The 27901-nt window shown below is 35.9% G+C and overlaps 1 protein-coding gene across 4 annotated transcripts in view; it reads left to right on the forward strand.

Moving 5' to 3' along the window:
• Positions 1 to 26183, forward strand: part of Nox4 (NADPH oxidase 4) — a 177745-nt gene extending 151562 nt beyond the window's left edge. For 3 of the 4 annotated variants that reach the window (XM_008759643.4, XM_039092943.2, XM_039092944.2), the window contains 5 exons: positions 5086 to 5205; positions 7275 to 7383; positions 9631 to 9699; positions 11570 to 11670; positions 24224 to 26183. In XM_008759643.4, the coding sequence (XP_008757865.1) occupies positions 5086 to 5205; positions 7275 to 7383; positions 9631 to 9699; positions 11570 to 11670; positions 24224 to 24344 (520 nt within the window). In that variant the 3' untranslated portion in view covers positions 24345 to 26183. 4 annotated transcript variants of the gene reach the window in all.
• The last annotated feature ends 1718 nt before the right edge of the window (positions 26184 to 27901 follow it).

Consider the following 27901-nt stretch of genomic DNA (forward strand, 5'->3'; position numbering starts at 1 on the left):
AGATGGGAAGCTCTGATGACAAAGGGACAAAGAGAATCCTCCATTTTGTGCTGAGCTCAGACGCCATCAGTTCATGAGGAACTGCTACCTTAATAGCAAGGTTCCCCAAAATATACAGATCCTAATTACTTGTCATTAGTAATAATTCCATGATGTTTTTAAATATATAATACTTAGTGTATAAATTTATATATGTTCTCTCTCTCTCTCTCTCTCTCTCTCTCTCTCTCTCTCTCTCTCTCTCTCTCTTTCTCTCTCATGTTTTTGTATACATTACCCAGTATCAGGAAATTTATTATACTAGTGACACAAAGTGGACTGAGAAAAATCACATTACTTAAATGAAACATTAAACAATAATCATCTGAAGGGATGCACTTGCATGTGGCAACAAAGTCTTAACAACTAGTGAGGTGGTAGGAAATGGATGATGTTGGTTACAATTGTAATTTCCATCTTACAGAGTGACTAGATCACAAGGTATGATACCTAGCAATTATAGCTGTGATATAACCTATATACAAATATTTTTTCTGTTTCAACAACTACCAAGATGGTTTCAATGTAGCTCCTCAGTGTCTGACGTTATATAGTCAAAGCAGTAGAAGGAAACAGAGCAAAGAATATGGAAACCATGGCTTCCTCTAGGCAGTCCTCTGCAGCCTAGATGAGAGCTCTTTGATGTAACTAAACTGAACTGAGTCTCGTGTCTTTCACCATTCAGAGGAGTGTAAATAGTGTGGTTAAATAGGTTGCTTTCTTGTTTTGTCTTAAATGTGTAGATCTCATGCCATTGCCCCAAGTTTCGAGTGTTTGTTTTATAGATGTTTTTTAAAAAGTAAACAAATTTAAAGATCATTTTGTAATGCATTTTTAAAAATGTATTTACCATAGCATACAATTTTTTAATTTTTCTTACGATATTCTATGAACTCATTTTTATGAAATACTGTCATAGTTATTACCTACTTTTAAAATATTAATAAGGGCATTTCCCTACTATTACAGTTAACTTTCTCCTCAGGTTGTTAGTAGAAATACAACTTTGTTTGTTAAACAATCTGATTTAGAATAGCAACAAGTGCCTGGACAGAAGATTTTTAATAACTATTGACCCTATTTTGTCATTCTTATAATTGGATTAATTTACAGTTGATTAATTTCTTCATTAAAAAAACTTCAAAAGACAGGATAATCAAGTCCATCTTATCTAACAACTAAACCAACTGAGAAAATATGAATGCAAATTATCCTAAGGGGAAAAATATTAAAATATAGAAAATGATTATGTAGTTTGCAAGGGGTAAGCCTTGCAAAGGCATGACTTCTCAGGTATGCTGTCTTTCATCATAGAAATTTTATCATGTATCTAAAATATCTATTAAAAATATGCCCATATTCCCATTGAAGTTTGAAGAAGTGAACAATTGTATGTACTCTCTATAGTTTTGCCACTACTACTCATAAATGAAAGTCATTAAATTTGCACATTATTAAGTTAATGTGCAAAAAATATCTAAGTTATTTTATTTTTTCTTTATACTTTTCATAAAAAACTAGGCCTTGTCAGTTAACCACTCATTAGTTATATTGTTATAATCCTCTCCCTTCACCATTAATTGGGTATCCTCTGACTATTGCATAACCCATACCTCCTCTCCCCCTCTCCACAAGGATGTCTCCACCCCAACCCTATCAGACCTCCCCATTCCCAGGGGGCCCAAGTCTCTTGGGGGGTTAGGTGCACTGACTGAGTCCAGACAAGGCAGTCCTCTGCTGTACATGTGTTATGGGCGTCATATCAGCTGGTGTATTCTGCCTGGTTGGTAGTTCAATGTCTGACACATCTCAGAGATCCAGGTTTCTTGAAATTCCTGGTCTTCCTATGGGGTCGCCCTCACCTCAGCTTCTTCCAACTTTTCCCTAATTCAACCACAGGGGTCCATGGCTTCTGTACATTGGTTAGGTGTGAGCATCTGCATTTGACTCTTTGAGTGGCCTGCTCAGGGGACAGCCATGCTAGGTTCCTGTCTGTAAGCATACCATAGCATCAGTAATAATGTCAGGGCTTGGGGCCTCCTTCTGAGCTGGATCCCAATTTGCGCCTGTCACTGGACCTCCTTTTCCTCAGGATCTTCTCCATTTTTGTTCCTGCAGTACTTTCAAACAGGAACAATTCTGGGTCAGAGTTTTTAACCGTGGAATATCAATCTAATCCCTCCACTTAATGCCTTATCTTTTTACTGGAGGTAGACTCTGCAAGTTCCCTCTCCCCACTCTAAGGTCCCTCCCTTTAAGTTCTGAGAGTCTCTTATCTCCCAGGTCTCTGGTACATTCTAAAGGGTCCCCTACCTCCTACTTTCCTAGGTTGCCTGTTTCAATTCTTTCTGCTGTCTCTCGGGGCTTAAAGGCTTCTAAATATAGTCACGGTAACAAAATAAATAGTAGTAGTAATAAAATAATAAATAATAAGCATTTGAGTTATACATGACCAAGTTGCTTTAAATATTTCATAGTAGATTCAGGTTTCAAAATATTACATGAGACCTCATTTATATGTCTGTCTTTATTATTAAATGTATCAATTCATAACAATTTAACAAAGGTGTCAAATGAAAAGCAGCTGATTCTCAGAGATCCCTCAGAACAAATCCATGCTATCCCTATCTTGTTTTGCGCTCTGTCCACTTCTCTGTGCTGTACTTTGTCCCAGTGGCATAATATAGATACACTGATATCATAAGTAAAGTATCTCTGATGTTTGTGTTGCATTCTCCAATTTCTACCAGGTTTTCTCTGTGTCCTCTAATCTTGTCTCTTTTATACTTGAAGTAAATGGAGTTTAGAGAGGTCATGTAGCTCATCTGTGATCTCATTCCTAGTAAATGGCTGGAACTCCAAGTTCCAGTGTTCTTGTTCAAAGTTATTACAAAACACCAGAGAACAGCTATGTGGAGAGGGAGAAGCACATGTTGTTTTGGAGGGAGATAATTAGCAAATGGGTATTTTTCATGATTCCTCTCATGTGTTGATGAAATAAAATAAAATTTATTGGTGAAGATTACAAAGAAGGTTTCTTAAAATATTTCATTCAATTTATTTTTTCTCTAACTTATTGTATGTGGCTTTCAGATGAACATACAAAAATTTATAGGGTAGAACTCAACTCATCGTTGGTCTTGAATCACACAAAGAACATATACATAGATTCTGATTGTTGACTAAATAAAAACCATGAGTTACAAAGACAGAATTAAAATTATATATTTAATTATATAAAGTAAATAGTAGAATGTTTTTCATATTTAAAATACTACATTAGGAATATTAATTTTTTCTTTAAGTAAAAACTTATTTTCCCTTCCTGTAGTGGATACAGTATTTTCCAAAAGCAATCTTTGCAAGTTTTCTCTCTAGATAATATGCATGCATTACCTAGGCTGGCCTAAATTTTGTCAATGTAAGCAGTTAACCTTGAAATAGCAACCCATGGTTCAGTGTGGCAAAACACTAAGGGAATTTGTTTCCTGCATATGTAGCATCTTCTGTGGGTGCAGTGAATCTCTAGAATGACATTATTCAAGCAACAATGCAGAAATTCAGTCTGTTTCCCATTTCTGGGTCAACACATGGTTTTTAGTTACCAATGATGGGAAATGACATTTGCATGTCCAAGACATGGCAAATTGCTTGTATTTGGAACCCAGTAAATAGAACTATTCATATGACCCAATACGATCTCAAATACCTATAAAAGAAAGTCACTTGTGAAAAAGTGAAAAAAGTATAAGCAGTGTCTAAATATCATGAAGTTCTGCATTCAAAGAAATGCTTATTAATGGATTTATTCAGTAGACATTTAACAGATGCTTAATCATTAACTCCACAAGTATATGGTCTTACCTGGTCTTCTATTTAAGTGGACACCAAACATAAATGACATGTAGACACACTATAAAGATGTTTGAAGACATATAATGGAATAAAAGTTATAAAACAGGTTACATACATAGGGTCTATCTTTCCTACCAATGTGTCTAAAATGACACAAATGGTATATGTATGGGCATTCTACAGTAATCACAGTTATCTCTTTTGATCATAAAATGGACATTTTTCAGACTTCATGGATTTAGAAGGAAAGATAAAGTACAAGAGAGCCACAGCATCCAAGTGAGACGGCTTCTTACATCTGCCAAAATTGCCACACAGTCAAAACAGATGAATGGAATCTGGGAAATGTGGTGTTTTGGCTAGACATTTGCTTCCCTCAATAAAATTAATGTTCTGTTACTAATAAAAGAAGGGAAGGTATCAAGTGGACAATTCACAATTTTTGTTTGTGGTTCAAGGTAGTTGTACCACACACACACACACACACACACACATACACACACACACACACACACACATTTAGACAAGCACACACACATTTAGACAAGCATACACAGAGCAAGAACAACTTCCTTTTTGATTTCTTTTGTAGTACTTATACTTACTAATTTAATTAGGGAAAGACATTGGATTCTTCTTCTTCTTCTTCTTCTTCTTCTTCTTCTTCTTCTTCTTCTTCTTCTTCTTCTTCTTCTTCTTCTTCTTTCCTCCTCCTCCTTCTCCTCTTCCTCCTTCTCCTCTTCCTCCTTCTCCTCCTCTTCCTCCTCTTCCTCCTTCTCCTCTTCCTTCTCCTTCTCATTCTTCCTGTGATATTCTATTTCATAGTTAATATGAGACTAAATATGTCTGCCAGAGCATTCACTACTGAAGGATACACTATTCTATTTCAATTATTTAATCAAAAAGTATTTTCATTTTGTCAGTTATCACAATGAACTATAATCAAATTTTAACATGTTGTTATCTCTATAATTTCCTAAACTTTTAGTTAACTTAGAAATGAGAGAATACTCATGTTTCACTATCAATATCTTAAAACAAATTGCTTATTCCTTATGACTTATGACTTATGACTAAGAAAGAATTAGTCATCAGGCCATCACAAAGCATAGAATTTGGATTCAGCACAAATGTTACATGCTATCGAAAAGTAACTTCTCATCTTTTCAACTTTGTCTACCTTCTTTATAGGTTATACATCGATGGCCCATTTGGAAGTCCATTTGAGGAGTCACTGAACTATGAAGTTAGTCTGTGTGTGGCTGGAGGCATTGGGGTCACTCCGTTTGCATCGATACTAAACACTCTACTGTATGTCAATTTGATGAATCTTATTACTCCAAATAGAGAAATATTAAAATATATCTAGTTTACATGTAAAATAATCCTTTACAGAGTTTTCCCACACCCTGTTCCTAAAATTCCATATCCTAAATGGCAAATAAAATAATTCAATAGTTCTTAGTATATGATCTGTAGCTCCTAGCATCCTCCTTATAAAACCAAACCCACCTTATTTTCCTTTCAGTATTTACTTGCTCTGAGCCTTCTTTTCTTGACCTCCTCAGAGTGATGTCACTGTTCATTTATTTGATCAACAAGTATTTTGGAGTGTGCTTGTGCCAATTAATCTTTGAGTTATTGAAAATAAAACAATGAATAAAAAACAAACTATACTGTTAGAAACTTCACATTCAATTGGGGAAAGTGAAAATGAAGTAGTAAGAAATTTATAAGATGGAGTATATCTGAAAAATAAAGAAGATAAAGAGAAGATCTCCGTGGATCAGATATTATTTTAGTAGAGGGAGGTAAAAAGGAACAGATTATAAAGACTTTAAATGGCATCTTCTGAATGACACATAACCATTGCAATCATGCTTCCTCTGTGTCTGCAGGAAAATGAGCACATCAGTTTTTAGGTATAGATGAAAAAGGGGCTCTGGTCATCCTATCCTTCATTGGCAAAGTTTATGCTATTGATAAACTCAGGGATAGGGCGAACCATTGCTCACTGGTGATCTCATTAGGCTCCAATGATTAGTTCAACCCTGTGATCATAAATGGCCCTGGGTATATTAAATGGGTCACAGATCAACCCAAAATTCATAATTATGGGAAAGGAACTAACAGAGAGGTAGCATGGTGGGTTTATAGTGATGGAAGGAGAGAAGACGGGATTTGGGAGAGAGTAATCAGAATGCATTATATTTGAAAGAAATTAGTAAAACAAAAAGTTATAAGTACAAAAAGGTAAATAGATTATAAAAACAAATGTCTGGAATGATTGTAATTATTTGTTCAGGGAATACTTTTATGAGAAGATGATGAACATATCATCACCTCATTCCTTCATTATTAACAAATTTGCAACAGACTGAAGAAAAGAAATGTCAAAGATGAGATTGCCCAACTGGGAAATAGTCTCAGCATTTTCATTCCAGGATTGTAAACTTAAGTTCATTCATCACCATAAAACACAAACAAAATGACAGCAAGATGGTGCTCCCAGATTTCTTCCATTCTCTTCCCAACAAGACAAAGTCACATTAAAATGTGTAAGGGGATATCTAAAAGGAAGAAGAGATAAAACTTTCCTTTGGCTTAGTTGGGAGAATCATGAGCTCAAGATAAGGTAGAGTCTTGTCTCAAAAATAAAAAAAAGAAATGAATGATATTTTGAATATTTTATTTCATTTTCTAGTATTATACTAAAAATGATTTGAGGACATATTAGAGACTCTTACAAAAATAAGCAAGTTGCAATCCAGAAATCATTTGTTTCAGACAACATATTACAAGTTATTTTGATACTTGCTATTATTAAAAAAGGAACATTTTCTTAACCTCAAGTCTACCTCATAGTCATAAGTAGGCATCCAGACTTGGAATTGTTAGTGGCTGGAATGTATTACATAGTGTGTGGTTGTGAAATCTTTTTTCAATGATTATTAAGAAAAGGATAAACAACCAAGTTTCTGGAATGGTTATAACTAAATGTGAGGGCAAGGCTGAATGACTTTTTGATCCCTGCACAATGACACAGTTCACTGAAACAGAGAACTTAGAGAACTTGTTTTTCTGAGATTCATGAGCAACGTTCTTCTGATCCAAGAGTTTAGTGTTTGGTCTGGAAGTTGGAACAGGTGATGTGTATAATCTGACAAATATAACAATCTGTGACATCTTAGTCACTACATTATGTAACATATCTGTTTGAGAGTTAAGGTAAATGTTGGCATGGGAGTGGCTAAGTTGGGATCTGTTTGTTTATTTTTTTAATTGGTTGTTTATGAATGAAAAACAAATGTTCATGAATACGTAGATTTTGTATTGTTTATCCAATTCCAGTTACAACTTCATTACATTGATTTTTACAGGGATGACTGGAAACCATACAAGCTAAGAAGACTGTATTTTATCTGGGTCTGCAGAGACATCCAATCATTCCAGTGGTTTGCAGACTTGCTCTATGTGCTGCATAACAAGGTAATATTGGGATGGTTATTATTTTTAGCTTTATAATTTCTTGAACAACATTTATTTGTATATTTTAAAAGCAAGTGATTGCTCACTATATATAGAACAAAGGGTTCTTAATCTAAAACCAGAGGTAACATCCAATAAAAATGAATGCACATCTTTTCAGATGTGAGTTTGTTAATATATGTCTTCTCTGGCATATTTTAACAGGTGTTTCTGCATTTTAACATAGAATAACATAGATGCACATGACTAGAGATAATAAGAAAAGCCAAAGTGATCATCACAGGCAGGACAGCATCTTCTAACCTCTTTTATAATAAATTGCCCTCATAGTCTTATTTATATAATCAGCAGGTTTCTTGATCCACTATACAGTTTTAAAAATCAAAAAGGTTCGCAGACTAGTTCACTAGGAATGTAAAATCTGCTATTACTTCACCTACCAAGTGTGTGTCACTAGAATTATTGTAACTTCTAACATATTATTTATATTTCTCTTCAAATTACTTTAAAGGTTATTGCTACATCTCAAATATTTTTTCTCTGAGCAAGAATAGAATCAGTTCATTGTCTCTACTGATATAGAGAATTCCTGGGCTCACTGTATCTGATTTACTTATCAATTCCTTAATATGGTCTACTTTGCATCTGTACACAGTGCTCAGTGATTGCTCCCTTGCTTCCTTAAAACATTTTTCTTCCTGGAGGCTAAGTGTGTAATCATCCTGCAAATAACCTTAACTGTCTCCTGAGAATTAGGATCTGTCTTAGGATCTAAAGATATATTAGGTAACAAAATAAAAACACTTTTTTTATACTCTCCCTTGCAGTCAGAGTAACATAGAAAACTAAACCACTGTATAGGCAGCACGTCTGATTCTGAGATCTCAATTTGGGCCAAAAAGAAAAGGAAAGTAGAAATATATCAATGTGTCCAACAGAGGGGCTGTTTACTTAAAGAGTGTGTTCAGGAATGTCCACCAAGCCATGTGCTGTTGGGATGTCTTGAGTGTATTGATTAGTCAAATGTCTTGGATGCAAATTCAAGTCAGGTTACCTAATGCCACAAGTTCCCTGATGCAGCCATATGTTGAGTGCAATGGTAGAAGAAGAGGGAGGTATGTAGCACAAGAAAAACTAAAATGCAACTGGAGAGTGGTATGCATGTGTGTGCATGTACGTTGAATGCATGCATGTGTGTAGTATTCTTGCCAGGGTAGACTGCAGAAGGCTTGTAGACTTTATATTTTTAAAAAAGAGACATATGTATACCTAGAATTATTGAAATTATGGACTTGAACAAAGATAATTCTACAAGAATTATTTACAGCATTCCCAAATACTCAAACACCTCATATATATCTGATGGACAAAACAAAATACTGTGTATTTATATAATAAAATCATTTAATATGAAGAGAATTCTGATACATGCTAAAATTTAATTGAACCTTAGAAATACTATGCTAATTAAAGTGATGGAAGTAAGCCAAATATGAAGTGACAACTACTTTATGGCACCATTTATAAAAGAGACTTGGAGTAGTTCACTTTGTAGTTCGTTAGTTGTTAATGTTTAGCAATAGTTTCTGGGTGAAAGAGGGAAAGGAAAGCTTTCGGTTTACTTTATCTAGATTTCTTCTTGGCAGGTGTACTTCTAGTCTCGTGGACTTTTATTCGAGGAAAATCCATAGTGAATGAATAGAATGCCAGATGGCATATCTACTTTTTATGCTTTGGATTTATTTTACTATCATGAATATCCTATATCACTACTGTCCTTTTTAAAATGAAAATTGTGTTTATTGATGAGGGAAGCCATGGGTTAAAATTTAGGGCATCTTAGAGGTTGTTTGTAAGAAACTAAGAGGAGGAATACCTTGCTTAGCATGATTTACTATGTATCTTTAGATTTGGGTGACTGCTTCTATTATCAAAACCGTCATCACTAAATTTCACCAGAGCAAGTTATTTTGAGAGAATAACTGTCTGTCTGTTTATCACTTATCATCTCTCGGCCTACTTTATCAAAACCGTCATCACTAAATTTCACCAGAGCAAGTTATTTTGAGAGAATAACTATCTGTCTGTTTATCACTTATCATCTCTCGGCCTACTTTTATTTTATTAGGAGTATTTGCTATGATAAGCCAAAGTTTTTACTGCATTATAGAATCACATATGCTAGGTACAAACTCTGAATATTTACAAAGAATTTAAATGAGGCTTTTCATTTTTATGTTCCCTCAGTTTTGGCAAGAAAACAGACCTGACTTTGTGAACATCCAGCTGTACCTCAGTCAAACAGATGGGATACAGGTATGTGGCTGGATATTATTGTTAATTAAATGAGCCTCTTGATAATGGAAGATTTACTGTAAGAGCTGTGCTGGAAGAAAATTTCTACATGGGGTTTTAGCAGAAATGTCCTAGAGGAAAGTCTCTATTGGGATACATCCAGGAAACTCATAGCTCGTCCTTGATGTCAATTCTGTTGTGCCTTTCAGTTCTCCTCTCAGCATGCTGAAGTAAACGTCCTGATTCCATTTTTCTCCTTTGGGGTTGTTTCAAATTTCATGTCTCTAGGGAGACATCAAGTAATAAATGAACAACCTTGTGATCTTTCTTCCGTAGAGGGAAGGTTTTCTGAGATGAGAAAAGATACAGTCATACACAATTAAGCATTCCATCCCACAGGAATCTAACATAGAAACAATAAGAGCCATCATGCCTTATTTACTATAAGAGAGACTAAGCTGAGAATTTTCCCATACATCATTTTGGATAATCTCAGTTAATTTGAGCAATGCATATTATTACATTCTATATTATAATGGGAATCAAACTAACGTTTAGAAATATCAAATAGTTGCATAATGTGATGAATATTTGTGCAAATGTTTTTCCAGATTTTTTTAAAAGTCTGTGTGTGTCTGTGTTTTTGTGCACACAAGTATATGTGTACACTTCCTACAGAGCTGAAAGTTATTCTTAAATTCCTCACCTCCTTTGAGACAAGATGTTTATCCAAAAACCCACCGATTAGGCCAGACTGCCCAGCCAGTGAGCCCCAAACACCCAACATCTCACCTCATAACTGTCACTACAAGTGCACATTGTCTTATTCAGCATTTGTACATAGCTTCCAGGGATTGTGCTCAAGCCCTCAAACTTACAAGGCAAGAGTTTCAGTGAATAAGCCCCTAGACGTTTAGTATTCTTTTTCTTCATCTCTTTTTATTATTCAGATAAAATATGAATGCTTATCAGGTACCTAAAAACTGTTCTAATCAGTTTCCGAAGGTTTTAGTTAATAGGCTATTGTTTTTATTTCATTTTACCACAGCTGTAAAGCAGGAAAATCTATTTTTTCTGATAAAATTGTAACTAGGTTATGTATGATATATATATACAATCTAATGATAAAGTAAGGACAGATAAATTATATCTGGTATTGAGTCTGCTTAACTGAAAGTCAAGCACTTTCTCTGATCCTTATTTCCCTCTGACTGTTCACTGTCAATTAAGAACTTTCTCTTCGATCTGATGCCCTCTTCTTGTGTGTCCGAAGACAGCTACAGTGTACTCCTATACAATAAATAAATAAAATCTTTAAAAAAAAAGAACTTTCTCTTCTCCTTATTTCCCTCTGACTGTTCACTGTCAATTAAGAACAAGTGTTTATTCTTTGCAAGGATGAGCCCATTACCAGTCACCAGATGATTGGGTACAGACTTTGACATCAGGTGTCTTGGGAGATCATATCTAGAGTTTTACCCCAAATTTGTGATGACAATTTTTGCTAATCTACTCATATAATATCTTAGTTTGACAACTGTACTTAGGTACAAACATATGTCAATGGCATTTAGTTTTGAGCCCACTTAGTAGTATGTGATGAACTGGAATGTGTTCTTCATCTTATATTGAAATTTTTAAAGAATGAAGCCAATAACTAAAACCAAGACAAGTCATCAGTTTGTGAAAATGACATTCAAAAGAATACTGAATTTTGAAGGGAAAGAAAATAAAAGTGACACTTTGTAGTGGTTGTACTTCATAGAATTCCATTTTGCTATTTATGTCACAATAATTTGGAAGGAGATGCTATCTCAGCTGAAATCTTATAAGAGAAACGTGGTATTTATCCAAAGCTGCATCTTATAAAATATGTCCTTTCTTTTTACAGAAGATAATTGGAGAAAAATACCACACATTGAATTCTAGACTTTTTATTGGGCGTCCTCGGTGGAAGCTTTTATTTGATGAAATAGCAAAATGTAACAGAGGGTAAGTTAACATATGGCTGAAGACCGAATCAAAATATCCCTGGGCCATCTTGTGATATGTTTGAAGATGAATTGCCACTATGTTTGCCACAAAGTCTTTTGAACACTAATTTTCAATCAATAAATGAAGTAAACTAGTTATCACTCTAAAAACCTGGAATACAGAATAACTTAAAAATGAATTAGACATAGTTAAGTATTTGTGAATTAGAGTCACTCACCTACTTTTGAAACTGTGTACTTGCTTTACCATTGATATTTGTTTATCTATCTATGTATTAATAGGAGGGGGAGTGGGAGTCGAGATAGGGTTTCTGTGTGTAGGCCTGACTGTCCTGGAATACTTTCTGAAGACCAACATTACCTCAAACACAGAGATCGTCTGCCTGCCAAGTGCTAGTATTAAAGGCATGCGTTACCACCACTTAGATTAACATCGATATTTATTTTCATGGTATATATCAGACAATCAACATGAAAGATTTTCAGTGTCAAATTGGGTAAATAAAGTAATGTCACCAGTGCTTCTAGCAATAGTCACGTTCAAAAGTTATTTCTAATTTTGTTAATCATTCCATTCATTTATATCTCAAGTGATATCCCACTTCCCCGTTATCCCTCCACAAAGCCTCATCCCACATCTGCCCTTTCCTCCCTCCTCTTTGCCTCCGTGAGGGTGCTCCCCCACCCAACCATCCTTTCCTACCCCACCACTCCAGCATCCCCCACACTGGGGCATCAAACCTTCACAGGACCAAGGGCCTCCCCTCCCACTGATGTCAAACAAGTCCATCTCTGCTACATATGTATCTAAACCAGTGGATCCCTCCCTGTACATTCCTTGGTTGGTTGTCTAATCCCTGGGGACACTGGTTGGTTCAGCCAGCCAATGTTGTTCTTCCTATGGGGTTGCAATTCCTGCCTGCTCTTCTAGTCCTTCTGCCTGCTCCTCCACCAGGGTCCCTGAGCTCAGTCTGATGGTTGGCTCCAAGCACGTACATCTGTATTGGTCAGTTGCTTGCTGAAACTCCCAAAGAACAATCACACCAGGTTCCTGCCAGCAAGTGCCTCTTAGCAACTGAAACAATATCTGGTTTGGTGTCTGTAGCCAGGATAGATCCCTGGATGGGGTGGTCCCTGGATGGCCCTCCCTTCAGTCTCTGCTCCAGTTTTGTCCCTGTTCTTCCCTTGGACAGGAACATTTCTCGGTTAAAAACTTTCAGATGGGTATGTGACCCCATCCCTCTATTGCAGCCTATGCCTGTCTACTGGAGATGGTCTCTACAGGTTCTATCTTCCCTTTTCTGCACATTTCGGCTAAAGTCATCCCCTTTGGGTATTGGGAGCATCTCATTTCTCTGGCATCTGGGAACCCTCTAGTGGCTGTCTCCTCTTCCTCATCCCCCACTGCTACATATTTTTATTAGATTTTCTGACTTTCTACATCTTCCCATCCCCTCCGGCACCTGATATTGCCCCTTTTTTCCTCCCCTTCCCCTCTCTCACCCAGAAACCCATTCCCTCCACCGTCCTTGATCATCCTCTAACCCCCTTAATGCAGAACTGAAGCATTCACACCTTGGTTTTCCTGCCTCATGAGCACCATGTGGTCTGTGGGTTGTATTGTGGGCATTGTGAGCTTTTGGGATAATATCCACTCATCAGTGAGTACGTACTATGTGTGTTCTTTTGTGTCTGGGTTACCTCATTCAGGATAATATCTTCTAATTTTATCCATTTGCCAGCGAATTTCACAATGCCATTGTTTTTAATAGCTGAGTAGCACTCCATTGTGTAAATAATATCACATTTTCTGTATCCATTCTTCCATTGAGAGGCATCTGGGTTGATTCCAGCTTCTGGCTATTATAAATAAGGCCGCTATGAACATAGTAGAGCACGTGTCCTTGTTATATGTTGCAGCATCTTTTTAGGTATATGCCCAGGAGAGGTATAGCTGGGTAGATCTATTTCCAATTTTCTGAGGAACCGCCAGATTGATTCCTGGAGTGGTTATTCTAGCTTGCAATCCCACCAACAATGGAGGAGTATTCCTCTTTCTCCACATCCTCACCGGCATCTGCTGTCACCTGAGTTTTTAATCTTAGCCATTTTTTCTGATGTGAGATGGAATCTCAGGGTTGTTTTGATCTGCATTTCCCTGATGCCTAAAGATCTTGAACGTTTCTTTAGTTCCTTCTTGACGACTCAAGATTCCTCAGTTGAGAATTTCTTTGTTTAGTTTTGTACACCTTTTTTTTTTCTTTTTTTTTTTTTTTGATTTTTTTTTTTTATTAACTTGAGTATTTCTTATATACATTTCGAGTGTTATTCCCTTTCCCGGTTTCCGGGCAAACATCCCCCTCCCCCCTCCCCTTCCTTATGGGTGTTCCCCTCCCAACCCTCCCCCCATTGCCGCCCTCCCCCCATAGACTAGTTCACTGGAGGTTCAGTCTTAGCAGGACCCAGGGCTTCCCCTTCCACTGGTGCTCTTACTAGGATATTCATTGCTACCTATGGGGTCAGAGTCCAGGGTCAGTCCATGTATAGTCTTTAGGTAGTGGCTTAGTCCCTGGAAGCTCTGGTTGCTTGGCATTGTTGTACTTTTGGGGTCTCGAGCCCCTTCAAGCTCTTCCAGTTCTTTCTCTGATTCCTTCAATAGGGGACCTATTCTCAGTTCAGTGGTTTGCTGCTGGCATTCGCCTCTATATTTGCTGTATTCTGGCTGTGTCTCTCAGGAGCGATCTACATCCGGCTCCTGTCGGTCTGCACTTCTTTGCTTCATCCATCTTGTGTAATTGGGTGGCTGTATATGTATGGGCCACATGTGGGGCAGGCTCTGAATGGGTGTTCCTTCAGTCTCTGTTTTGTACACCTTTTTAATAGAGTTATTTGGTTCTCTAGAGTCTAACTTCTTGAGTTCTTTGATTTCATTTGATATTAGCCCTCTATCAGATGTCAGGTTGGTAAAAGTCTTTTAACAATCTGTAGGTTACCGCTTTGTCCTATTGACAGTATCCTTTGCCTTACAGCAGCTTTTCTATTTTAGGAGATTCCACTCGTCAATAGTTGATCTTAGAGCCTGAGTCATTGGTGTTCTGTTTTAAGTTTATAACCTGAGTTTAATTTTCCGATGTTTTATAAGTTGCAATTTAAATATTGTAAATATAGATATTTTAAAATGAATTGCTTTAAACATATACACCGGAATAGAAATATCGTAGTTGCTTGGTTGTTAAAATGGTGCCTGAAGAAGCTCTTATTTACTAACTGGAAATTGTACATCATTTCCCCTTAAACTTGAATTGCTATTCCACTAACCCCTTGAATTCTCTTAGAATCCAATATATTTTTACACCTGAAAAGGTATACTTTGATTCTTAAATTTATCTTTCTTCTCTATCAGCATGCACATAAATTATAAGTTTGCTTTCAAATATTTTATGAGTACCTTATTCACCAGTTAATATTTTAACATGACTGTGTTTACCATTCAGTTACTAGTGTGGGATAGATTTGTTTGAAGATATGTATCATTGGGGAGGTTCATCACTGTGAAAGCATCATGTAGCACGTACTTAGATATTATTGTACAGGGTTCGCATTGCAGTCTATTTCTTTATACCAACTTCACCACAAACTCATTTTTAATGTGCTGTACTTAAGTATTAATGACAGGTACAGCATCATTAAGTAAGGGGAATTTTTAGTTCTATTTTTGTAAGACTCAACCCAAGAGACTCCCATGAATGAGACATGAGACTGGAGACCGCTGTAATGGCATGAGGAATTTTTTATGTCCAGCTAGAGGTCAGCCAACCTCTCGAGGAGAAGCAAATCCCAATCAATCCGTAAAGTACAGTTTTATACATTTCATAAAGGGCGAGATAGAGATTGGGCATACAGGGGCATTGGTGAGAGTTTGGCTACAAACCAGGGCAGTGCCAGGGTCCTTGAAATGCATTCCTTTAGACAATGTTAAGACAGTCCTACTGTGAAGACAGGGCTCCTGGTAATCTCAGAGACTGCCCTAGACTGTATTGCTGCACTCCCTCCTGGATGGGAGGAACTGTCTGAGGCTGGTTTACTCCCTATGGATGGGAGGAGCTGTCTGAGGCTGGTTTAATCCCTCATGGATGGGAGGAGCTGTCTGAGGTGGAAAAATACTAGCCCTCACATTTTCATGTTATGGAACCATAATCATATGTGTTCTTAATCTTTGATGCAAATGTCATTATGTGGTTCATGAATGCAGTTGAATAATTTATAATTTTAAAAATACATTTCAATATATACAGAGGATACTTAAATGTATAAACATGCTTAAAACATCTGTCAGATCTCCAAATCTCTATATATGTCAATATATACATGTGCTTATTTAAATAGAGATACAATGCAGTCCAGTTTTCCTAATGATATAAAGAATAATACAATATAAGGTAAAGTTATTCATAAGAAAAAATAATCTAGCCAAGAGTGGTAGTAAACCAGACATGTCTAAGCCTGCTTCTCTTATATAGTAAACCTTTTCTTTTTAAGTAAGTTGATGGATTACAGTATCAAATAACAAATGTGTAATATAGTAAATATATAAGCCTATTAGCAAGATCATCATTTATCATTAAGTATTATGTATCATGAAAAAATAATTTTTCATTAGCAAGAACTTTATAGTTCTGGTTTTTTGTTTTGTTTTGTTTTTATGTTATGGGGCCACAATGAGGTGTGATAAATATTTGGTTGAAATTTCATTATGTACTGTATGAATGTAGTTGAAAATTTTATAATTTTAAAAATTTGTTTTGATATACATAGACAGTATTAATTCTAAATGTATAGGCCAGCTTGTAGAAAGATGAGTTTTAAAGAGGTTCTCCAACCCATAAATTCATGAACAATCAAATGCCTTGAAAAGACCACTAACTTACTGTGGCCTCTAATTGCTCCCTCAGAAAATTTCATTCAGAAGATTAAATTGAAGTCAAAAGAGCCAAATGTAAAGACTTAAAGCTACCCGTGTGGTTCAAGTTGAGGCATGTTTGAAATTACTTCAGTTGCATTCTTTTTTCTTTGATAAAGTACTTTTCTAATGGACAGAGAATGATTATTTACTTCAAAACAGTGATACTTTCTAAAATTCCATTTCCTAGTAATGATGAAAAGAAATCTCAGTCCAGTTTTGGACATATTCTTTTCTCCCGTCTCTGGCATTAGATGTGATAAATTTGTCCTATTGATCTGCGCCTTGGTGTAGATACCACAGAGACATTCAACACTGCTATATACTGAATTCTGAGAACAGGAATCTCTTTTGTTTTCCATACCTCATGGATGAAAATTTCATCAGTTTCCTGAGTGCAAATCTAAATCCACACCCCAGTGCTCTGGCTCTCTTATAACAAATCAGGTCAGGATTATTAGCTCCTTCCATTAGTTTGTGAGAATTACTAATTGTCATAAAGTTTATACTTCATACTGATAATCTGTTTATTTGTTTATTTGTTCCTTTCTTATGAGACTGGTATAGGAGTGAATGTTCACCATCTACTGTTGATCCTCTGTACTGCCCCTTGCTGTGTGCATTTACTCTGCGACATGGTTGTGAAATTAATTCTTTGTGTTTTAATTATTTATATTTTATAAAACATACTTGGGAAAGAATGGGTTGATATCCTAACAATTATTAATTAGAACACTGAATACTACATCAATAGAAGACTTCACTTAAAACATTTGGTTAACCTCATGCATATAAGTCACTGAAACAATAGACTAAAGAGACGACTAACACATACATTGAGTTTTAACACTGTATGTTGGATGAACATGATTTTTTTTATTTTCAGAAAAGGTTAATGTATTAAGACAGTGGCATCCATATTGTATATGATATAGATTGCATGTCTAGATTCTATATCGCAGAGGTGGCTGCTGTTTTTTGTCATAAATTCTTAAAAAAATTTCAAGAACCTGTGTAAATGCCTTTGTGCTGATTGTCTGTTGGCAACTTTGATACTTAGTATGGTCATCTGGGAAGAAGGAACCTCAGGTGAGTAAATGCCCCATAATACTGGCCCACAGGAGAGTCTGTGGAAACATTTTCTTGACTGGTGATTGATATGTCCAGCCTCTGTGGGCAGTGCCACCCCTGGGCAGATGGTACTGGGATGTAGAAACAGCAAGCCCTTGAGAGCAGTCCAGTAAGCAGTGGATTCTGCTTCAGTTTCTGCCTACAGTCTGGCCTGTAGTTTCTGTCCCAATATCTCTTCTTGATGGGCTACAAGCTGTAAGGTGAAATCAATCTTTTACTCCCGAAATTGCTTTTGCTCATTATGTTTCTCATTGCAATAAAAAATAGTGTATAAATTCATAGATATACAAACAAGAAACATAAGCTTTAATTTTTTAAGCAAAAAATATATTGACCCTACAGTAGATAATTATTGATTTTTAAAAAGTATTTTCAAATGTTTTTTAATCAGCTTTTGATGATACTCTTATGTTTTGATCATGGACAATTTTTATATAATCTTATAAAATTTTCTATGACACAACTTTGTATTCACTTTATTACATTTTTCATTATTATACAGGTTGTGAAAAAGTTAATTTTCATATGATTTTTCCTTTGTTCTTGACATATTTAGAGTTATTCTAATCAGCTTCCAAATATGCAGATATTTTTCAATTATATTTTGATACTTCTACAGATTTGTTTGAAAATCTTCTGATTAAGCTTTAAACTGGAGAGTAGCACACCCTGTCAAACAATTTTATATATAAATATTTAAAAACTATTTTTTTTCTTCTACTGAAAATAAATATTTTTTCATATAGCATTCTGGTTATAGTTTGTTTCTTTTCCTTCCCATATAATCCACCACCCTTTTCGGTCTCTCATTAAAAAAACAAACAGGCTTCTAAGGTATAATAATTAATATAATACGACATGACATGATAAAACAAAGACAAACAGATTAGAATAAAACAAAATAAGCAGAAGGAAAGCACACAAGGTAAGTCACAAGGAAAAGGCGTAGATGACGAGACAGTTTTTGAAATACTCAGGAATCCCCTAAAAAAATGCTTAACTGGAAGCCATAGTACATATGCAAATGACTTGTAAAGTAAAATTTAAAAACAGTAATAAATTTTAAAAAAAATAAAAATCCCTAATGTGGCATTAGGAGACAAAGAACCTCCAAAACTGCTATTGAAATTATTTTTATTTATTTATTTATTTATTTATTTATTTATTTATTTATTTATTTATTTTGGCCATCTACTCCTGGACATGCAGACTACCTTCAAGATTCCCCAGTGAGACACCCTTAGAGAAAATTAAAATTTCATGTGCAACTTCTATTTAAGGATGGGGACATGTGTCTACTTATTTCAGATCTAAGACCCCTAATATGCTTAGGAAGAAGCTTCTCTGATGATGGCCAAGCAAAGCTCTGATCTGTGAATATAACAGAATGTCATTGGGAGCCATTTTATCGATACATCCCTTTAGCAAGATAGTAGTAGTATTTGGTTTTCCCCCTTCTTCCTAAACAAGTTCCTAGTCACTCAGAGAACATCAGCTATGGGTTTCATCTTATGGATCGGGCTTTAAGTTAAATCCAGCATTGCTTGGTTACTGCCACAAACTTTGCACCACAATTGCTCTAGTTTGACCTGCAAGGAGGACTCCACTGTAGATGGCATGGTGTTTTATTTCTCTTTTGGTAACATCCAGCATACCATCTGCGTCCTAAGGTAACTAACCCTTAGGAATGAAGGTTCTAGGTAGGCACCAGACCAACTTCACTGTATTCAGTGGGTTGTATAGGTCAAGCAATGGGGTCATACCATCAGTTTGTGAAGATCAGCCTTTAGTCCTAACAATAGCCTGGGTTGTTCTGACCTTCCAATGGGATCCCTTTGAGCAACAACTCTATTACATATAACCCAATCCTGCTACTTGAAGCTTCATTTGGTGACGAGGAAAATCCAGGTGTCCTTCTATCTCCCATATTATTTTGTGATTTTATTTAGATCTCCGTGTGTGTGTTTGTGTGTGTGTGTGTGTGTGTGTGTGTGTGTGTGTGTGTGTGTGTGTGTGTGAAGCTTCTCCTGTACTAGGTTTCCACACTACCACTTAACTGCTCCTTAATTTTAGCTGCTCTTCCATTTTTCTTTCCTTGTGCTCTTCTCTCATTCCACTTATTAGCTAGAGAGTTTGTAAACTTTATAAGACAGGGGTGAGCATGAAAAAGTTAGTTTATTTACTAGTATGTTTAAGATAGGCAAAGCAATTAGGAATGACTGATTCTGTCTGTGAATTCACTTGATATTGGAGTAAGAAAACTTACATTTCCACTTTGTGTATCTGGATTGTCAATTTGACAGTGTTTAGAATTATCATAGAAATAAATCTCTGGATGTTTGTGTGAGGGTTTTTACAGAGATGATTACCTAATGTGGAATAAACACTGTGAAAATATCACCATTCCATTAGCTGCTGTCTCAGAATCAACAAAAAGGAGAATGGAGAGGCTCAACCACATTCATTGCTCCCTAATCCTTGATTATGGGTGTGATAGTATTAACCGCCGCATGCTCTTACAGTTACGCCTTTTCTACCAGAATAGACTACACCCACAATCTATCCAGGGAAAAAGAAAAAGTCTGTTGAAAAATAATACTCACTTCTTAAAACTTATTGAGATCAGTTTCACTGACCAGGATATGGTCTATCTAATATACTCATTTGAAATGATTTTTTAATTAACTATTGTTGACTGGCTGAGTAATAAATAACAGATGACAATAGTTTTAATTAGTTAATGGTAGTGTTCAAAATTTTAGTATACTTATGGTCTTCTTGTTTACTTTTCTCAATGTGTGGAAATCAACTATAGTTTTGGGTCTATGGGTCCTTGAAATGCCATATATATATATATATGATTTCAAGTACATTAAAACTTTAACTGTGTTGATTTTGAATTTCATAGAGATATGGTGGCTTTGAGCTTATCAGTTTAATCCTAGCATGTTTATGTGTTCATCATTTTGTCATCTTCTATGTTGCTTTGGATTCATTATTTTTATGAGTATTTTCTCCAGTTGTCATGCCTTCCGAAATAACAGCTTTGGACAGTTGGTTCCCAACCTTTTTTTTCTCTCTAAGCATAAGTGGTTAACAAACAAAAGAAAGAAAGAAAGAAAGAAAGAAAGAAAGAAAGAAAGAAAGAAAGAAAGAAAGAAAGAAAGAAGGAAAGAAGGAAGGAAGGAAGGAAGGAAAGAAAGAAAGAAAGAAAGAAAGAAAGAAAGAAAGAAAGAAAGAAAGAAGGAAAGAAAGAAAGAAAAGAAAGAAAGAAGTTCTTGAGCCCATTCTCAACTCCCCAGTATTGAAGCTCTTGGATCTGTAGAGCTGTGTGAAGGTCATATAGGAATTGTAATGAAGTCAAAATTGGAGGAATTCTTTTCTAGATCTGTACTACAGTTTATCATTTTTTATTCATTATTTTATTTATTCATATCACAAATGTTTCCCCCCTTCCACTCCTCCCAGAATTCTTTACCCTATCCCCCCTACCTTAGCCTCTGAGAGGGTGCTACCTGCACCCTCGGTTGACACTCTTGGTCTTTCTATGGGACTGCAATCCCTATCAGATTCTTCTTTCCTTCCCCTAACTCTTCCACAGAGGTCCCCAACCTCAGTCCAACGGTTGATTGTGGCATCTGTTTCAGTCTGTTCCTGGTAGAGCCTCTCAGTTGACAATTACAGCTAACCAGAATGCCACCTTGATAACACTTTGCCTCTTCATGAATTTTTATGAGCTTCCTTGTAATAGTGTTTTACTTTCAGTAAATTCAGTTTTTGTTAGAAAACTTTTGATTCTGTTTTCACTTTCAAAGACATTTCTGTATAGATAGAGCTTATTACACAATAGTTTACATTTTGCTTTGTTAGCACTTTCAGATATCTGTCACTCTACTACACCCTGACATGTTTGAGGCACATGCCTATTAGCTTCACATTTCTTCTTCCCTTTATCATGCATAATATATAGATTTTATCCCTTTCTAGGCACCTCTCAAGTTTTCTCTTTGTTATACCCTTTCAATATTTTCTTGAAGTTCAGGAGATGTTTTTTGTTTGTTTGGTCTCTTTAACCAATGATACTTTTTTAGTTTCCCACACTGTTCTTTGTCATACCGATTGTTGCCAGGCTGAAAGAAATGGTAAATGTAGGTTTGGTTTGTTTTCTTGATTTTTTTCCCAAGAGAGTATAGTATGTGTTCAGTTTCTGAAACACCTTGTTCACACATCTTTGGGATGATAGATAGATAGATAGATAGATAGATAGATAGATAGATAGATAGATAGATAGATAGATAGATGATAGATAGATGATAAAATATCTGAGAGTTTTATGAATATATAAAGTATATTTTGAGCACAGTTTCCTTCAGCTCCCCCTACCTTCCCTCAGATTCCCTTTCCCCACACTTCCCAACTTCACATCAGTTTAAAACAACCAAATTCAGTTTGTGCTGTCTTCATACAAATGCGTAGGATGGTTGACCTACCAAGAGTCAGACCCTTAAAAAACTGACTCTCTCCTTAGCATCCATCAACCGTCCATAACTCCTCAGTTCAGGGTGGTGGCTCTTGAACCCTACCTCCATGCTGCAATGCTGATTTTCCTGATCTTGCGTAGGTCTTGCACAGACAAACACAGCTGTCATCATGAGTGTTAACAGTCTTACTATGTTCAGAGATTTTCATCACAGTCCTCCCTATACGCTGGTACTTAAAAATCACCCCTTCTTCCATCACAGTGCCTGAGCCTTTAGTAGAAGTTGTGTTATAAGATGCCCCATATGCGGAAGAATATTCCACGGATACTAATTTTCTGCACTTTGACCAGTTGTAAGTTTCTACATTAACTTAGTGCAACATTTTCTGCTGAGTTTTCAGATCTGAACTGATTTTGGGTATAAAGATATCAATTTAGTGGATTGATTAGTACTATGTTCATGTAGCAGAATAATAGTAGTGGATTCACCCCTAGAGCCTGTTAGCTTCCCTGCCATGTCTTCTTACCCGGATGTATAGTATAAGGTATGTATTCCTCCTGTGAAGTAGGTCTTAAACACAATCAGACAGCAGTTGGTTACACATATCTCACCACTTAGTCCTTATTGTAGCTCTCAGTATTCAGAGCTCAGTAAGACTCTTGATAACATCTATGTCCAACAGCCTACATGGAATCATTTTTGACTGTGAAAGATATCTATGCAGGAGAAAGCTTCCTCATCACAGAGCAACTTGACTCTTCTATGTCCTGTGATGAAAGTGTATAGTATATTCGGTAATGCTGTCTTGAGTATCAAATTCTGGTGGGAAGCCAAGGACAATGACAATAACATTCATTACACCCTGTACAATACCTCAGAAAAGCTGCCCACGCCTGATTCTAAGCTTTTTATTTGTCATCCTGTGACTTCTTGGAGATGCATGATCCCTTGTATACAGTAAAAGCAATTAACTTTTACATTAATGTGTGTGTGGGTATGTGGGTGAAGTACATATAATAGTAGGTTTGTCATAATTGCAGGGATGCAGATCAAAGTCAGGATTTTATGAATGCTGGGAAACAGCACTTACCCTGAGGTGTACCTGAAGCTTTCTTTCTTCTCTAATGGAAGAAGATATCTATATTTTACCATCATGACTGTAAAGAAATGTTGTTTTCATGATTCTCCTTTCATTTTTGAAGAGAAAAGCCTTAATAAAAATGTTTCGCCTGGTTGTATGAGTTTATATAAATTCTGGTCTTTGTCTTCTGCTCTCAATTTTGTTGAAGTAATATGAGCAGACTGCATTTGTCTTCACTGGGATAAGAATTCAACATTTGTTATCGTAAAGGAAGTCAGTGCTTATCGGTAAACCTTGGAGGAAAATCAATTTGAAATACTTAATTCTTGGTATTTATTTTTCCTATTTGTTAAAAATACATGTTTTTGCTTACTGACAGAAGTTTTATATTATATTATAATCAAAGCCTACTTGTCCTTTCCCATGAACCCTGCAGTGCATAAACTAAAGAAGTATATATAGATGCATGTGTCGGGGGATGCTTGCAGGTGCATAAAAATGGTTTCCAATTGGTAATCTCTTTCTCTCTCTCTCTCTCTCTCTCTCTCTCTCTCTCTCTCTCTCTCTCTCAACTCAATGCAAAATCCTTAGAACAATATTTATAAAATTCCAATTAATTATGTGGCATTTATTCATTCTCTCTCTCTTAGTGTGGTTACCAGTGGCATATGGGGATAATACAAAACACACTGCATAATTTCTAGCAGTCAGTTTATGCTTTTAGTTACATTCTTTCTGAATTCAACTGTGAGTATCATAATTGGAGAATTGTTTTAAAATGTAAAGCAGCAAGAAATTAAGTTTGCAAATACCTTAAACCCATGTTCATACAGTTCTCTGCTTGTCATGTTCTGCCAAATTTTGTACCTGATTTCCATTTCTTCTCTTCTCTTTCCAGGAAAACAGTTGGAGTTTTCTGCTGTGGACCCAGTTCTATTTCCAAGACTCTTCATAATTTGAGTAACCGGAACAACTCATATGGGACAAAATTTGAATACAATAAAGAATCTTTCAGCTAAAACCTTAGGAGACTACTGGGACTCTAAAAAAGGAACAAGTGCAATTTCTAAGACTTAGAGACTCGGCTGAATCAGACAGCTATGCTATGCCAAAGAATATCAAAGTTTTGCTATTTATGATTATTTAAAATGAGAATTCAAAAAGTATGGCAAAAATGACATGGTTAATCTGCAAGCCAAAGGGGCCCTGAAGAATATTTGATGTGGTGACTCACATATTGATGGGCAAATTAAAAGAATGCTGTTAGATGCACACTGTTGATTTTTATGGGAAATTCAAGAACTCTCTAATGAGGAGCTGAACTCACTCACTCTGAAGCTGATAGCCACAGCCCTCTTTAAATTGTTTTCAGTCGAACAGGTTCAAAGATTGAACAAAATTAAAAATTCATTGAAACTCAGACTCCATTTTCTACCTTCTGAATAAGTGGAGTAGCTTTAATTTAGATGGGCTCCAGGCAAACACTTGGAGGTTGAAACTGTAGCACAAAACTTTATATCAATACGGGTAGTTCATGTCTGCTGCTTCACTACTGACTCTCATGCCGCCCTGTAGCGTTCCTAGTCTACATGCTCTCAAGTCTTATGCCCCTGTGGATGTCTCACTGACTTTCGTATTTTTGCATCTTACCTTCTGTGTAGGAAAATCTGCTCCCCCTCAGCCAACCTTTGACACAATGAAACAATAGAACTGTTTGATGACAAATTTGTTCAACTTAGTGCTATGGCGTAGTAATGAAAACTGAGAGCAGAGCCCCTTAAGGTGCTGTTTTAAGTTTATGCTTAGACACCAAAGAGCTTTGTATCTTGCACGGAACACGGAAGCACAGGACCTCTCTCCACTGACTCCCTTTGTTTTCAGACAAGAGATATGGAATTCATGTACCTGAAATGGTACCCTGCTTTGCTTTCTACAAAAGTAGAACTTCAAATTTTAGTTTAGAATCACTAATATTATTTTTCACCGTTTGAAACCATGGTGAGTTATTAGTTTTAAGTTCCCTGTTCATGTGATCCAATCAGTGTATGACCTCTCACTATTTAATATTCCCGAATCAGAAGGAAAATCTACATTGCTAACTTAATAAAGAAGATATTCATACAGTTTATCCACTTTAGTTTGGTAGATAACTATTAATGCTATCAAATAGAACAGATTGCTGAAATTCATACCTTGCCTGATTCTTGTTAATCTTTTGTGCATCACATGATAACGATAAATGCCATTATTATTTGGCTTTCATGTGATTCACCGATAAATAGTCAAGCACACTACAACATCTAGCACCAACGACCACATTTATATTTAGATACACATATTGTTCTTTTATCCTTGGAACACTTTCTTATCCCTCCTACGGGCAACGTGCAATGCTCCTGTAGATAAAACTGTGGAGACAAATAAACTACGACATCTTTGCAATACTGTCTAGATGAAAAGGCTTTTCACAAAACACATATGGCAAAGAACTCATAAAAAAGAAACTTGAGTTGGTCCAAGCTTAATGTGCAATACTGACTTCTTACTGATTATAACGTATTCATATGACTGACTATGAGAATCCATCAGATTTCGGTAATTCAGGTCAAACTTTTAAAAAACAAAGATGATATTTCAGACTTGCTTGCTAGGTGGAGTGAACTTCCTTGCCTAGTCTAAATTCTGGCACATGTTCAAGCATCTGCTTGTTAAACATGGTTTATGTTAGAACAGGAATAAGTTAAAGCTTTCTCACACATAGAGAAGACAGCTTTCCTTTGAAAGATTGTATGGTGGCAGATTTTTCTGTGTAAGCCCTAAATCGCTAATTTTGATGGCAATAAATACTAAAATTAAAATGGTGTCCATGGAATTTTTATAAATTTAGCCATGCAACAGATAAATCAACAATCTCGAGGAGAGGGTTGTTGGTTTATGAAAAAAGAAAAATGATTGAAGAAGTACCATCTAACCACACACTGGCCTGATAACCTTAGGAAATGGGGTTCTATCGTTGTTAATGTCATAGTCTGGTCATGTGAATGTGCCAAGTTGCCTCTCACACTGGCCTTAAGATTTTTCAGTTGAGCTTGGTGAGTATTGTTAAAATAGTATTACATCTTCAATTGTTTTGAAACAAAGTCTCATGTAGAATAAATCATCCCCAAACTTGTTATGTAGCCAAGATCCTTGAGCTTCATTTCCTCCTGTCTCTTGTTTCCCAATTTCTAGAATTACAAGATGCACATATGCAAATATTAATTATTTTATGTAATCTATCTTTTTGAGAAAGTAATGCAATCGTGTTATGATATATAGCATTCTGGATATAATTTGGGGAGACAAGCATTCTCAAACAGCAAGATCATATATTAAGAATCTGTAGAGGACATAATTTCCACTATAGGTCTCCCTGTGTATTCCTTTTTATTTAAGAAATTATCATTAATTTATAGGATGTTACTAACAAATTTATTTTATAGATAGAATCTAATTTATATGCTTCTAAGCAAAGAATTCAGTAAAACTTCAAACCAGTTTTTAAGTTGCTTCTCACATAGGAAAGGAGAAGACTGTTTTACATATATCTAATACCAAAAAGCTCAGAATATATATACATATATATTATGTAAATATACACAGATACACATATTATATATAATGTATGTATATATGCATATACCTGTATATACATGCCATGATAGATAGATAGATAGATAGATAGATAGATAGATAGATAGATAGATAGATACTTAGATAATAGGCCATATACATATGATGTGTTTGTGTGTGTGTGTGTGTGTGTGTGTGTGTGTGTGTGTGTGTGTGAATGCATACCACATGTCACATGTGTGCCTTTTGACTGTGGATACAGAAGGAATCAGATTCCATGAATGTGTGTGTATATGTATCTATGTATGTATACAGAATGAGAGATGAGAGAGAGAGAGAGAGAGAGAGAGAGAGAGAAAGAGAGAGAGGGAATCTATATTTATCCATAAGTTTAAGGATTAGATCTCTTCAAGATTAATGTCATATAAGAAAGAAATGCTACATAATTCTTCATTTATTGACAATATGACTATGAAACCACAGGCACTCTTAAACACAGTGGACAAACTATATGATGAAATGTTTTCTGCACACTGTGTGATTACGACTTACCCAATCAGTGATTGCTTGAAGCACTTACTGAAAAAAAGTAATGGATTTAGATTAAAGGCGACTACTAGAGACTCATTAGAGAAAAAAGGTGACATTGTAATCACTAGATAGATATTTTGTTACATTGATGCTAAATAATGTTCATTATATTAAAAATATTTTTATTCTATTTTTTTTACTTATTCACTTTGCATCTTACTCATTGGTTCCTCCCAGTCACACCCTCACGCAATCCTTCTCCTTCCCCCTCCCTTTTTCCTCTTTGCAGGTGGGGGTCCACCTGAGTATCCCACATCCTGGCATTGCAAGTCTCTGTGAGGCTAGATGCTATCTCTCCCACTGAAGGTAGACAAGGCAGGATACGTTGAAGAACATATCCCACATACAGGCAACAGCTTTTGGGATAGCCCCC

This window comes from Rattus norvegicus, chromosome 1 (genome assembly GCF_036323735.1).
Source record: "Rattus norvegicus strain BN/NHsdMcwi chromosome 1, GRCr8, whole genome shotgun sequence".
Classification (NCBI taxonomy): Eukaryota; Metazoa; Chordata; class Mammalia; order Rodentia; family Muridae; genus Rattus; species Rattus norvegicus.